This window comes from Nansenia antarctica (genome assembly GCF_963989245.1).
Source record: "Nansenia antarctica genome assembly, chromosome: 10".
In the NCBI taxonomy this organism is placed as follows: domain Eukaryota; kingdom Metazoa; phylum Chordata; class Actinopteri; order Argentiniformes; family Microstomatidae; genus Nansenia; species Nansenia antarctica.
This window is the reverse complement of record NC_137680.1, coordinates 13,005,212-13,020,211: the sequence shown is the minus strand read 5'-3', so window position 1 is coordinate 13,020,211 and position 15,000 is coordinate 13,005,212. Positions and strand designations below refer to the sequence as shown.

Genomic DNA, 15,000 nt, shown 5'->3' with positions numbered 1-15,000 from the left:
AGCTGGTTCAGTGTCTTGGCAGAACAGTGACAGAGATGTATTATACAGCGCAAGGACTGACTTCTCCCAGTGGCCTGATCACCTCTCATCCTTTTCCCTATTCCCCACTTTGCTAAATAAGAGCTATTAGAACTACACCTATTCATATATCGAGTAAAGAGACTCTGCCTCTCTCTCTGTCTCTGTCTCTCTCTCTCTCTCTCTCTCTCTCTCTCTCTCTCTCTCTCTTCTCTCTCTCTCTCTCTCTCTGATTTATCTCATAAATCACCCATTCGCTATTAGAGAACTGTCACAGAATCCTGAGGAGAGGTCGCGTACTGCAGTAAACACTCTCAACAGAGTTGATTTATTGTGTATGAGAGAGAGAGACAGACCAGCTTGAGATTCCCCTCACTCTCCGTCTGTCTGTCTCCTCAGACGATGGCATCTGCCAGTGTGTGTGTGTGTGTGTGTGTGTGTGTGTGTGTGTGTGTGTGTGTGTGTGTGTGTGTGGGTGGGTGGGAGGGTCAGTGGGAGGGAGGGTGGTTGGCCGGGTTGGTGCGTGGGTGGATGGGTGATTGTGTCTGTCTGTCTCAGACGATGGCATCAGTCAGTGTGTGTGTGTGTGTGTGTGTGTGTGTGTGTGTGTGTGGGAGGGTCAGTGGGTGGATGGGTGATTGTGTCTGTCTGCTCTCCTTTCCTCCTCCTTTCCTCTCCTCTGTCCTCCGTCCTCCCTTTATACTGTGCCAGTGTGAGCAGGGACAGCAAGGACACGATGAGGAGGCCAGTCAATGTCAGCTCAGTTCAGACACCAGTAAGATCGGCTTGCTTTTGCCTCGTCGAAGTGACATCAAATACATACCTCCATGTTTGACGTGACAAGAATAGTCATTCAGTACGACAGCGGAGGCTGGTAGAGGAAGAAACCGGAGGATGCATGGAACGGAATGAGGATTTCCACACATTTACAATGAGCCTGTCCTCCGATTTCTCCCTCCCACCAGCCTCCTCTGCTGTATAACTAAAGCACAGGATAGGCTCTCTACTTTAATGTGTCCATGTGGTTTTGTTATTTTTTTATTATTATGACATTGCACTGCTAATTGCACTGCTATTTGATTGTTGCATTGTTGAGGAGTTGCTTACCTTAAAGCATTTCATTACATGATATCTTGTATATTGTATTAGATTAGATTATATTCAACTTTATTGTCATTGCAGAGTACAAGTACCAGACACCGAAATGCCTATAAATATAAGTATAAATATAGTATGCCGTATAAATGACCATTCAAATTTAATTTGATCTGATTTGATTTGAACCCTTTAACCCTGCAGCTGAAGAACTTCGTAAGATTTGAGGATGCCATTCCCCAATGTTAGTGTTATGTTGACCGATAACCTTAATCCCCCCTCCCCTCTTCCCCCAGACCTGGTCCTGGCCACGCAGGAGTCCAACGTCAACATCCCCTCCATGGCCGACACACTGTTTGAGCGGGCGGGCAACGCCAGCTGGGTGGTGGTCTTCAAGGCCCTGGTCACCACACACCACATGATGGTGCAGGGCAACGAGGTGAGTCACACTGGGACTACAGGACAGCACTCTTAGGACTACAGGTCACATGAGGCCTGCGGTGTGGTTAGCTGGCATCAGGTTAGCTGGGATCGAAATGGCTTTTGTGGGTCAGTTTACGACTCTCTCAATATAATTGGACCTGCTGTGGTCTGTCTTTGTTCACGGAGAGAGCTCTCTAGAGGGCTGATTAAGGTTTAAGGCAGATGAGTCTGGTTGTCATGGAGTGGGTGAGTCTGGTTGTCATGGAGTGGATGAGTCTGGTTGTCATGGAGTGGATGAGGGTGTATCTGAGGATGGTCAAAGAGCTGTAGGAGACACAAATTATACCCATTATACATACCTTATACATATACTACAGTATACATATGGGAATACAATGGGATGAACATAATGGTTGTGTCTATTCATCCATTCATCCAGTCATTGATTCGTCCTCCATCTTGTTTTATGGGGGTCACTGAGGTCAACCCGTGCCAATGCCGGTACAGATAAGCAGATGGGAACACTGTCTAAACACAGCTGACTGTTACATCCTGGAGAGCTGCTCCACCACCACACTGACACAATGGAGGGAGGAGAACCAGATGTCAGAGAGAGAGAGAGAGAGAGAGGAGAGAGAGAGGGCAGAGAGAGAACAGAGGGAGCAAAAGAGAGAGAGGAGAGAGCGAGGGGGTAGAGAGAGAGAGAGAGAGGAAGAGAGAGAGAAGAGGCAGATGCAGAGAGATCACACAGAGCAGACAGAGAGATGCCCTGATAAGCAGATAATCAAATCCCATGCCGTCTTTACAGTAGGAATCAATGGGAGAGGACATTGGGACTTATGTTGCCGTTGGTAACACAGGGCTGTTGCGGCTATTTGATGAGGTCTCTTCATCAAAACGCATCCTCCCTCTACTAATCTCAACCCAGTAGGGGCTGAGTGAGTGTCCGTGTGTGTCCGTGTGTGTGTGTGTGTGTGTGTGTGTGTGTTGTGGCAGCCATTGGAACCGGCTGGGCAACGCACACACCCAAATCAGAGAACGACACACAGGCCGGGGGACGTTGCAGCCTCTGCGGGGCGTATTTAATAAAACAAGAAGATAAACGGTATCATCCGGTATAACCAAGGTTCTTCCTCGTCTCGAGGGCAAAGGAGAGTGAGGCCCGGGTATTGATTCTCTGGGCTCGTGGGCAGCAGCTGTCTCCCATCTTGCGGTCTCCCGCCGGGCCCACTCGTCTGGCCACTCCCAGCCGTTACTGGGGAGACTGAACAGAACACGGTTACGTCAAATGGTATTATGCTATTGCCAGTATCCGGCGCTCACCGGCGCTCACCCATCTCTTGGCTTCTGTCTCTCACCCGTCTCTTTCGCGTCCCGCGCTCTCTCTCTTCTGGGTTTCTCCCGGCTCCTCTTCCATGAGGCACAGGTGCGCCGGTTTAGGTTAGTGAGTGGGGGTGCTCTTCCCTCGGCCATCCGCCTGATTGCTCAACGCGGGCCAGCTGGGCTCAGAGAGGATATCTCCCCACTATGACGCGGTCGTGCCGGCCGCTGACCGTGGTGCTGAAGGCCTTTATTTCCCCGTCTGGGCCAGGGGATTGCCATAGTGTGTGTGTGTGTGTGTGTGTGTGTGTGTGTGTGCCAGTGACATGCAGTGAGGACAATGGTTGGGGAGGCACTGGCTAGTCAGAGCCAGATTTACACACATATGAACCCGATAGAGGTAGCTTCAATTCACCATTCAATTGGCAGGTTGCACAATAGTATTGGCGAGCGTATGTTTCATATTTCATATCAGCTTTGCACATGGATAAAGGTAACACACGCATGCAGGTAACTTACGTATTCGATTCACGTTTTATAGGCAAATGCAGTTCCACTATTCATACTCATTTAACACAAATTAAAATATATATTCCATGGTCTTACTTGTAATGATAATGAAGTATATATCCTAAAAGCCATATCTATGTTCCCGCGACAGTGCTATGGCTAGCTATGCGCTGACAGCCAGGGAGTTGCAGTACCATTCTATTTGAAACAAGTGTTATTTTCTGTCACTTCGTTTGAAGTAGGTCCTTAAGCTCAGGCATTGGTCTTCCATTGTTCATCACTCCCTGTTTTGATGGAAAGTCCAATTCTGAGACATTTTAACTTTAATTATAATACTTTCCATTTTCCGGGCTGCGTGCCCGTGCGTGTGTATGCATGCGTGTGCGTGTGTGTGTGTGTGTGTGTGTGTGTGTGTGTGTTTGGCTTATGAATTATAGCCCCTCTCCATGTATTTCCCTAGACCCCTGTGTGTGTGTGTGTGTGTGTGTGTGTGTGTGTGTGTGTGTGTGTGTGTGTGTGTGTGTGTGTGTGTGTGTGTAGAGGGAGGTGTGTAGGGATTAACTCAGCGTCTGCTGTGAGGCGGCTGGTGAGGGACTGTGAGACAGAGAGAGACAGAGAGCGTGTAGTGTGAACAGCATGTTGTCTGGCGGAGGGACGAGGGGAAGGACACTATCATTCTCCAGGGAGGTTCTCTCATTCTCTCCTAATTAAACTGGCAATGGACTTCTGAAACAAAAGCTTTTTTAAACGAGCATACATGAACATTTATTTGTCTGTGTGTGTGGGGTGGGGGGTGTACGTGCGGGTGTGTGAGAGAGACCGAGAGAGAGAGAGAGAGAGAGAGAGAGAGAGAGAGAGAGAGAGAGAGAGAGAGAGAGAGAGAGAGAGAGTGAGAGAGAGAGAGAGAGTGACAGAAAGAGAGAAAAGTATAATATAATAATAATAACTTTATTTGTATAGCGCTTTTCCTGCAAACGTTGCAGCTCAAAGTGCTTGAATCATTATATAATCTTAATTTAATTATTTTGTAATTTAAATGCAATATTAAAAGGATGGGTTTTTAGAATCTTAATTTAATTATTTAGTCATTTGAAGGCAATATTAAAAAGATGGGTTTTTAGTCTTGACTTGAACATATTTGCTGAGGTTGAAGTATGCTGCCTCCTGTTATGCAGAAAGCTGTTAGTGGTTATGAGGTTATGATCACACTTCTTATGATGATGTCACACTTCCTATGATTATATCACACTTCTTATGATGATATCACACTTCTGAAATACCTCCTGTTTCCTCTGCACTGCAACCGTGTACCGTGTGTGTTTGTAATACCAAACAGACCCTTTGAAATACCTTGAAAAAATCAGGTCTCTGCTGTTTAATTTTTGACTCATTCCTTTGAAGATAAAGATCTTAAAAGCAGCATTACATTATGTATGAGCGAGCTTGTGTGGGTGCGTTTGTGTTTGTGTACACAGTATATACTGTGTGTGTGTGCCTGTGCGTGTGTGCGTGTGTGTGCATGTATCTGTGTCACATTATAACTGCCCTTCAGAAGATGCGTTTTTTTCTTTTGTTGAGCTTACCTTATCTTGTTTTTACAGTACCTACTAGAGAGAGAGAGAGAGTACGTATACCTTCTGACCCTCCTGACCCTCCTGACCCGTGTCTATTTTCTTCCCCCTCAGAGGTTCATCCAGTTCCTGGCCTCTAGAAACACCCTCTTCAACCTCAGTAACTTCCTGGACAAAACTGGTTCCCATGGTGAGTAGTAGCTCCTCCCCCCCCCCCACTGGCGTCTCTCTCCGGTGTCTTAACTAACCTGCTCTGATGGTGAGTCAAGCTGTCACCCACGGTGATTATGTCTCCGTGGTAATGAGCATGGGCTCCTCTGGCACTGTAGAAAAGCGTCCTCTGTGGGATGTTTGGCAGTTGAAAGACATCAAGGTGACATTGTGCCTGTCTGGTGTTTCTGTCTCCCCCCTCCCCCCCTCCCCTCAGGCTACGACATGTCCACCTTTATCAGACGCTACAGTCGCTATCTCAACGAGAAGGCCTTCGCTTACAGACAGATGGCCTTCGACTTCGGCAGAGTGAAGAAGGGGTACGTCTCACAGTAAAAGCATACAGTACACAGTACAAAGCGTATATAAAATTGGGTATATTTAAAAAAGAGTATAAATATACCCAAACCTAAACCTCAGTTCTTCCTTTGTGAATTACAACCTCTCTATCTGAACTGCTTCATGTTTCCTACCTGTCTTTTATTGATAAAAAAAAAAAAAAACGATTTCCCTCTCCAAGTACAGCCGTCTCTAATGTATACAGCGTAGGCTACAACGTGATAGTTATCTGGACCTGTTGCCGTCCCCCTCCCTGCCTCCCAGCCTCCCTATCCCTCAGACAACGGCAGGCAGTATTTAAAGCCACCTGCGAGTCTCAAGGGTCCTCTTAGTAGGTGGGAGTGACTCATTTCCGGGTCCTGAGGCCAGGGATAGATTGTAGACGGTGGATGATGGCAAAGTGAGTGGGCTGGCTGTGGTCATGCCTGTACAAAACACAAAGCAGCAGTAGAGTACAGAAAGTGAACCGTTCTTCACACTCTGATTCAGACATCTCTGTTAGACGCTGGCAGGAAAGACATACGCAAGGTCCCACAGCAGCAGAGTCTGTGCCAGCCGGGCGGAATACAGAACAGCCCGGTGTGACTGTGTAGATAATGATGTCTGTGCTAGAGCTAGGGTGTGTGTACAGTCTGTAAGGTGTGTAGACAAGTAGACAAAATAAGTACTGTTCTATTCTGTTCTACCTATTCTATATGATCTCTCTCATGTCCTCCACTCCTCTATCCCCGTGTGCTAACTGTCTGTCTGTCTGTCTGTCTGTCTCAGGGCTGACGGGGTGATGAGGACGATGTCCGTAGAGAAGCTGTTAAAAGGCATGCCCACCCTGCAGAGCCAGTTAGACGCACTGCTGGAGTTTGAAGTGAGTACGCAACCCAAGACTCATCTCAACAATGTGACTCATCATTATCATGCTACCCAAGTTACCTGTGAACTACCTGAACAAGAGTGTCTCTCCTGAAAGCTTTGTAACACTAAAATCATCTTACATCCATACAGTACATAGCAGGCAACTTTGGAGGTAGAGAGGGCTCATTAAATTTAGATTACTGCCTCCAGAAGGATAGTCTATAAATAGTCTATAAAGCAGTAACCTAAAGTTGAACCATAACCAATATTTCCCAAAGGTCCATCCCCAAGACCTGACCAATGGAGTGATCAACGCAGCGTTCCTCCTGCTCTTCAAAGACCTGATCAAGTTATACGCTTGCTACAACGACGGCATCATCAATCTATTAGGCAAGTGTTATTTATACCGTTATGATACAGCCATATACTTCTGATTTACTTCTCTCTGTGTTTTAGCTGGACTATTGCCGGTTTATTCATTGACATGAAAATGAGTGTTTCTATGAGTGCTACAGCATGTTTACAGAGTCATGTTGTTGTTACAGTAAATGTAATACTGCACGATAATCCTAATAACAAGGAGGCTCAATGTTCAAATGATCGTCCATCGTCTTTGTTTCCAGAGAAGTTCTTCAAGATGAAGAGAAGCCAGTGTAAAGACGGCCTGGAGATCTACAAGAGGTTCCTGACACGGATGACCCGGGTGTCTGAGTTCTTCAAAATCGCTGAGGTAAAACACTCATCTTATCTTGACTATTTTTGTTAAATATTCATAACTCACTTCGGTATGAAAACGAGCATAGAATAGCCTAGTGTCAAAGACTCGATTGAAAAGTCGCCGTCTTCTTTTACAGACAGTGGGAATTGACAAAAACGACATCCCAGAGCTCACTCTGGTAAGTCCTGTTCACGTCTGAAGCACGTCCTGTTCATGTCCTCCATCTTCAGTCAGCTGATACCCTTCCTCCTAAATATCCAGTACGTAGTAACGTGGCATGTCGTTGTTGTTGTTGTGGTGCTCTCTTAACTTGCTGTTGCATGATGTGTTTCGGGGGCATAGAATAGCCTACGACTCTTTGGAAACTCTCTGCTCTAGCTGTCTCCACCAATCATACTATGACTTCATTGTATGGATTTGGAAGCCAGTGGCCAATCACTGGTCATTGTACTATCTGGGATTATAGTTCCGAAATGACACCCACGCAGCAGTGAGCAAACTGGAGTTGATTGCTTGACTGCTTCATTTTTCCCATCCTGGAAGGGGCGTATCCCATGGATCCATTCTGTCACCCATCCAGACAATGAGCTCTTCTCCCTTGGTGATTGACAGCTACTGTGCCCCCTCCCCTCTCTTCTTACTTGCAGAGGTGCAACTTGATCTTACAGGCTGAGAGTGTGAGTAGTGTGTGTATATAGCTAGCTTTGGGAAGCTGACAGGCAAACAGTAGGAAAAGAATGGGAGTCTTTTTAGCGCACACCTGCGCACACAGCAGACTATTCTCTGCTTAAGCTGGATGTGACTGAAGGAACAGATTGGACTAGTGACAACGCTTGCTAGAGCTATTACGCTGCCAAGATCTGAAGATCTGAACCACCACAGATGGTTTTAGCTCGACGATTGCATCTTAGTCCGCTGAATGTTACTATAGAGTTTCCACAGCATCTAGAATCACCTGGAAGGGACATTTAAGTGGCTTTAACAGCGATGTGCCTCATGTCAGGATGCAGTGATACCAGTCATGTGATCTGGTTCTAGTGTTGTGGAGGCTCTATAGACAAAGCAGGGGTTATTCCCTCTGGTGGCAAAGGAGGGTGGTGTGGATGACTTGGATGCACTGAGAGCATGTAATGATGACCCTGTGGACCGGAGGTCTCCTAACTCCGCCCCTGCATGGAGAGCTATTGGATGTGTGCAGGCCTTTGATCTAACCCATCTCTAACACAGCTGATTCAGTCCATTATGGTCCAAATCAAATCATTCAAATCAAACTTTATTTATATATCTGACATGTCATACAATGCTCTTTAAGGAAAATAAATAACAACAAAGAGAAGGAAAATACTGCCGTCCAGACTGAATAAGTAGATACCAAAACAGCTGTGTCCGGGCAGGGCTGGAACTAAAGTCTGCACTGGCTTGTGCTCGTACTCCAGGACCAGAGATGAGAACTCTGGTGTGACTTTATCTTAGCGCTGGGCTGGTGCAGAGGGGCGTGGCCATGCTGCAGAGAGGTGCATGATTGATTTGATCCACGGCCAATTGCAGGGGTCGGCTCTGCAGCAGCACGGTGGAGGTTGTTGACAGTGAAGTGTCTGGTTTGGCCGACCTACTGCCATGCTATGGCAATGCTTAGTGGTGGTGGGAAGGGCAGAGGAATGATATGCTTCATTAGGGGGGCATTAAGTTGACCAGAGATTCCTTGACCAGAGATGTGTCTAGATTCCACCTTTCTAAATCCCTATGGAAAATAATGAAAGAGCTCCCTTTACTGGGCTAACTCGGTATATTGTATGTTAACCCCCATGTGTGCTATTAATGTATCTTATTTTCTGTATAGAAAAAAACCCTTCTCTCTATTACTACATGAGTTGACAACAATAGTAGTTTAATTGTTGAGAATACAGCACTGTAGAACAACAATGCTCTAGGTATTATGAATGGTACTATTATGTGCGTGGGAGAGAAAGATAACAGGTCTATCTGTGTAAGTGTGTGAGAGTCTGTCTGTGTAAGTGTGTGAGAGTCTGTCTGTGTAAGTGTGTGAGAGTCTGTCTGTGTAAGTGTGTGAGAGTCTGTCTGTGTAAGTGTAAGTGTGTGAGAGTCTGTCTGTGTAAGTGTGTGGGAGTCTGTCTGTGTAAGTGTGTGAGAGTCTGTCTGTGTAAGTGTGTGAGAGTCTGTCTGTGTAAGTGTGTGAGAGTCTGTCTGTGTAAGTGTGTGAGAGTCTGTCTGTGTAAGTGTGTGAGAGTCTGTCTGTGTAAGTGTAAGTGTGTGAGAGTCTGACTGTGTAAGTGTGTGGGAGTCTGTCTGTGTAAGTGTGTGAGAGTCTGTCTGTGTAAGTGTGTGAGAGTCTGTCTGTGTAAGTGTGTGAGAGTCTGTCTGTCTAAGTGTGTGAGAGTCTGTCTGTGTAAGTGTGTGAGAGTCTGTCTGTCTAAGTGTGTGAGAGTCTGTGTGTGTAAGTGTGTGAGAGTCTGTCTGTGTAAGTGTGTGAGAGTCTGTCTGTGTAAGTGTAAGTGTGTGGGAGTCTGTCTGTGTAAGTGTAAGTGTGTGAGAGTCTGTCTATGTAAGTGTGTGAGAGTCTGTCTGTGTAAGTGTGTGGGAGTCTGTGTAAGTGTGTGGGAGTGTGTGGCACTCCCTGGCAAGGCGGTCCCGACCCACTAGAGTGAGTTATTGGCCACTTAGTGCCCGTGTTTTAGGATGCAGAGAACGGTGACAGTGACAAAACTGTGACAGTGTCACTCCACCATCAATTATAATGAATACTTCTCGTCCAATAGTCCAGTAAGTCATTAATCACTATGAAACCACCTGAAGGCTTAGATACGACCTTGACTCTCTAAATATTAGAATTAAGTTCAGTTGGAGACAAGGAGAAAACCTCCATCCTCTGAGTTCAACAGAGCTCATATCTCTCTCTTATCCCTGGTTGTACCTGACAGCGCTGGCCTTTGAAAAAAAATAAACATCAGTTCTTGATCTGACCTTTATAGTGAACAACAGTTAGACAGGTACCATGTGATTGAAAAAATCAGGTGTAGTGCTGAGGCACAAATGTGTACATTTCAAGCCTGCAAACTGCGACACTTTAAATGAATGTGCAATAACACTATGTGCAATATGACAACCCTAGTCGTCTTATCTGTACAGTATAGTATAGTGGATAGTGTACATAGCCTTTATTTATGTAAACCAGCTCCTTTCCCTTCTTGTTTTTTTAGTTTTTTTTTTTCTTTCCTAGCACCAGGGGAGCCACCCCTCCCAAATTTCGTTGTTTGGTACCTGTACTATAGCAATGACAATAAAGACCATTCATTCATTCATTCATTCATTCATTCATCAATGGTGGTTGATCTCGACAATCCTACCGTGCTGTAATCCCAAAGAGGCAATAGCAGTGGAACAACATGAGGAGGAAGAAGGATGCTATACCAACAGCCTCTTTTGTTCTCTGTTATTATCTGTGAGTTTCAACTACCGTATCACATCTCTGAACGTCTTCATAGAGCTGTTTATGTATCTGACAGGACGGACGTCCCTCGTTGGTTTTCAGAGCTGTATTATGTAGCTTTAGGAGATGCAGAAAAGTGCCATTAATTCAGTCATTATTTTCATTTGAATTTCCTCAGAGGCGATGCTTCAGAATAATTACTGGAACACTGCTGCCAACTATGTGGACCTTGTCGAGACGTTCTGTCCCATAATATTCCCTGGACATCTTGCCCATCTGAGTCATTGAGAATGACTTGAATTAATCTGTTCCAGGTTTCTCATATCAGGCGCGTCTTGAGGACACCTACGCACCACCGCGAGGACCCTGTTGTGTCTGAGCATGGCATATTAGTTGTTAGGAGTGATGGACCTGTCTCTCTGGTGGCAGCTCTGTGACAATAAATCCTCCGCCAGTCTGTTCTGTGGTGGAGTGGGCAGACACGCGCGCATGCGCACACACACACACACACACACACACACACACATACACACACAGTAATAACCACTATGTTGGACCGGGTATACTGAGCACAACCTAGGTAGAGAACGACACAGACACCAGGGAACAGTCCAGCCTCACCAGCGTATTTAATCAAAAGAATGATGAACTCAACAAGAGTTAAAGTTCAACTTAGGCTCTTAGGGCCCTATTATGCACTTCTTAACTTGCCGTCTTAAGTCTTAATTAAGACGCACCGCCAGGTTAAGACCTACCGCCACCCTTATTATGCGCTTCATACGCGCTACTGCTATTATGCAGGTGTCGCTAGGCGCCCACACATAAGACGTAAGACTCCCGTGCATATATTACTCATTGTGGGAGTGTTCATATGTTAATGAAGTGCGCTAGGCGCCCCTGCTATTATGCGATCTGACTTTGCGCCTAGTGCTAAGAAGTGGTTTGAAAAGTTCTTAGGCGCTAGACGGTCGGCGCGCATGCACAAACCGCGGAGGCGCGCTCGTGTTTCAAAACGTGCATGAAGTCTAGCGCCTATGAACTGCATAATAGCATAGCGCTTATGACTTAACGCAGCCGGTTCTTAAAGGGAATGGCACCTGGCACGCTGATTGGGTTGATTGAGAAGACGCCCAAAACACACCCATGACTAATTTCTGGGCTTAGCGCCGGGTCTTAGGCGCCCACTACCGCACGCATAATAGCAAAGTGGCCTTGACCACGCCTCCACGTCTTAAGTTTAGATCTACCGCCTCGTTACATTTTTACATTTACATTTTTGGCATTTAGCAGACGCCTTATTCCAAAGCGACTTACAATCAATACATTTGAATACTAAGCATGTGAATCAGCAATCCACCATTCGTTGCAGGAAGAGTAATCTAGCTCGGGCCTGGGGCCACTGATAGAAGAAAAAACCTTCTCCCTATCGCCTTCTACTAAAACAAATTTTTTTTTTTTTTCTGGAGAAACTGAGAAACAGTACAAGGGGGGCAATAGAAGTTCTTAGGGACACAGTAGAGGGGAAAGCGGGTGTCTTTAGGAGACGTAGTGGTGAGGGTCAGAAGATGTCTCAGGAGGAGCAGTTAAGATGTAACCTGAAGAGATGGGTCTTCAGTCTACGACGGAAGATGGGTAGTGACTCAGCCGTTCTGACGGCCGTGGGGAGCTCATTCCACCAGCGGGGAGCCAGTGTTGTGAAGAGACGTGATCGGGCAGCCCGACTGCTGTGTAGAGGAGGTGGGGCCAGTCGGCCAGCCGAGGTGGAGGAGCGGAGTGAGCGGGCAGGGGTTTGGGGGGTTACCATTTCCTCGTCTTATTGCTTAAGACTTATGAAGTGCATAATAGGGCCCTTAGTGTTTGTTCACTAAGGGTTCCATTGTATATAGTCCAAGTAAAAGCCTCGGCACGTCATAGGCCAGGGCAGGAGGGTTGACAGGGGTGGCTTTGTGGGCGTGGCTGGCAGGCTCCCCCCTATGGCTGCCAGGGGTGGGGGCGCTCGCTCTGTGTCTGTGTCTGTGTCTGTGTCTGTGTCTGTGTCTGGTGTCTGGCCGCTGAGCTGGTGTCAATACCCGGTACATTGTGGGGGTTACTACAACACGCACATGCACACGCACACTCATGCCTACTGAGAAGATGAGGGTTTATCAGGTCCTTGGTGACCCATAGGCCTCTCAGACTTCAGGCAACATTACTGCAAGTCGACTGCCAAGACTTTGAGTATGTCTTCCTAGGAAGTAGACCAGGGAAATGGAGCAGGGAAATGAGAGTGATTAATGAGGGAAGTGGTGTGTTTGTGTGTGTGTGTGTGTGTGTGTGTGAGAGAGAGGGACTTATATAGCTGGCCTATTTAGCGTTGAGCGCTTAATCGAGGCATGATTACCAAGCGCATGTATCATGGATGTGTTTGATGGTGCCGCCAAGTGTGGCAGTGATGTGCCTACAGACCTCCTCCTGCGTGCTGGAGCATGTCCCAATGCATTTTGGGAATCTGTGGCATGTTGTTTTAACACCAGCGAGCATGAGACTGTTTCCCTACAGTCATGTGATGAATGGACTGAGCTGCGACATGATTTTGCCCTTGTTTTTCATGTTCCCTCTGTTTTTCATGTTTCCCTCTGCCATGGCCCAATGTGACCATTCTGTGTGTCCGCTGTGTGTTTGACCTCCTGTGGTCCCTCCCCTCTTTCCTCGCAGTCTCCCTTTAACCTCTTTGATCAAGTGTGTGTGTGTGTGTGTGCGTGTTAAAGTGGTTTAGACTCGACACCACATGATGTGTGTGTCCTGAGTCTTCATCGTTCAGCTGAACATTCCCCTGACCTGTGTGTCTCTCCATGAACAATACAGCTCTGTCGACACTGGCAAAGACTTAGGCCCAAACATGTGTTTACCTACCCCTGAGTGATATAAACACTACGAATAAGAAAGCTTCAATCTCGTTTTTTGGAGTGAGGATCAGCTTCATTCTTTTGGAGTTCTGTTTACATTTCGGTCGACCCACCTGTCCTGAGTGCAGAGGTCACACCAACTTAGCATAATAAGCCCTGTGACCATCTCATGAATGTGTCTGTTCAACACGTCAGTACTATGTGGCTTCCCGACTGTTGCAGCGTGTATCTGTTCACTACTGCGGTCACGTGATCCTTCTCTTATGGATTCCGCAGGCCCCTGAGAGTCTTCTGGAGTCCCTGGAGACCCATCTGAACACCCTGGAGGGGAAGAAGCCGTAAGTACTACACTCAAACAGCTGCTGGCCTCAAACAGCTCCACCACACTCCAACACGACAAGCTCACCGGGTTCTGCATACTCCTTCTGTACGCTAGGCCTGTTTACCTCAGTCAAGCAGTATGTGTACACTTTTTTTCTTTTACCACACTCAAACAGCTGTTGAACTCAGGGGATACAGGGCTACTTTTCTAGATGTCTGTTTCCATTAGACTAGTTGTAGAATTTGTTTAGTCATATTGTCATATTTCATATCCTCCCAGAGGTACTGAGAGAATCCGTTTGAAGTCTTAGCAGATGTTCGTGATTAGCCTGCCTGCTAATGTGACATGTCATGTCCTCTGTTCTCTTTCAACTCAGGGATGAGGTGTAAGTATTCTGCTGTATCCGTCAGTCGATGGGGCAGGGGTGGGATGGGATGGCTCGATGTGTTGTTTTTGTTGTCTTGTACTGATAATGAATTATGGTTGTATAATTTTTCCAGCTGTTTTGTGACATTCACATGATGATTCTATTGAACTGACAGTTGAACGTTCCTTGTCGTGGATTCCACGGCTATGAAGTTCAAAGCGGAGTTCGATAGAATTGGCGTGAACCCTCAGCCTATGTGTGATTGTGCTGTATTTAATTTTGTGATTACGATTTTTGTCGTTTTTAATATGAACTTGTCAGGGCTGATTTCAGGGCTTACATACGGTTCATTATGCTAGTAGCTTGAACCTTGTCTCTTAGCCCTTTACAGTTCATATTAACCTCATTGTCCTAGAGTATGTTTACTGTCAATCAGGTTGGGGTCAATTCAAATTTCAATTCAATTCAATGCGACCCACCACCATAAAGCTTTTGATGCATGTTATTGCAAAACAATTGGGTTTGTTATGTGTGAGAAATCTGAATGAAAAGCTTTGTTGGAGGATCTGGACATTTGTTTTATTCAGTGTTGTGTAGAGAGTACCAAATCCAAAGCAGTCTGTTTTTTCAGAATTGAATTGACCCTAAATACTCCCTGTCAGCTAAACTGAAACAACTAAGTGGTCATTTAGCCTTCGCTTGGACATGACTGAGTGACAGTCATTATACTTCATGATGCACGGCATCTGACGGTGATTCTGGCATTAGTTTTAACTCTGGCTTGTTGTCCATTTTTACAGGTCACCAACCAAGGTGAGTAATGCACTCCTTTCCTTCTTACTCATTCATTCTCTCTCCTAATTACAATTTAAAAAGTCCTACTGTGGTCAACTGATGTTGATCTGCTGTGAGTTCAATCTCATGT

At 46.1% G+C, this 15,000-nt stretch overlaps 2 protein-coding genes across 2 annotated transcripts in view; both read left to right on the top strand.

Annotated features, from left to right (window-relative positions):
• The window catches only part of LOC308166552 (clathrin coat assembly protein AP180-like), a gene marked incomplete at both ends in the record, with an annotated part of 26,141 nt that extends 12,413 nt beyond the window's left edge, over window positions 1-13,728 (top strand). Inside the window, 8 exons of the mRNA XM_080540877.1 lie at window positions 1,410-1,552; window positions 5,052-5,127; window positions 5,365-5,467; window positions 6,255-6,348; window positions 6,614-6,725; window positions 6,959-7,065; window positions 7,190-7,231; window positions 13,663-13,728. Of these exons, the coding sequence (XP_080397003.1) occupies window positions 1,410-1,552; window positions 5,052-5,127; window positions 5,365-5,467; window positions 6,255-6,348; window positions 6,614-6,725; window positions 6,959-7,065; window positions 7,190-7,231; window positions 13,663-13,728 (743 nt within the window). The remainder of the gene's footprint in view (window positions 1-1,409; window positions 1,553-5,051; window positions 5,128-5,364; window positions 5,468-6,254; window positions 6,349-6,613; window positions 6,726-6,958; window positions 7,066-7,189; window positions 7,232-13,662) is intronic.
• A 553-nt stretch (window positions 13,729-14,281) lies between these two features.
• LOC308166662 (clathrin coat assembly protein AP180-like) overlaps window positions 14,282-15,000 on the top strand; it is a gene marked incomplete at both ends in the record, with an annotated part of 8,105 nt that continues 7,386 nt past the window's right edge. The window contains one exon of the mRNA XM_080540987.1: window positions 14,282-14,314. Coding sequence (XP_080397113.1) covers window positions 14,282-14,314 — 33 coding nt within the window. The remainder of the gene's footprint in view (window positions 14,315-15,000) is intronic.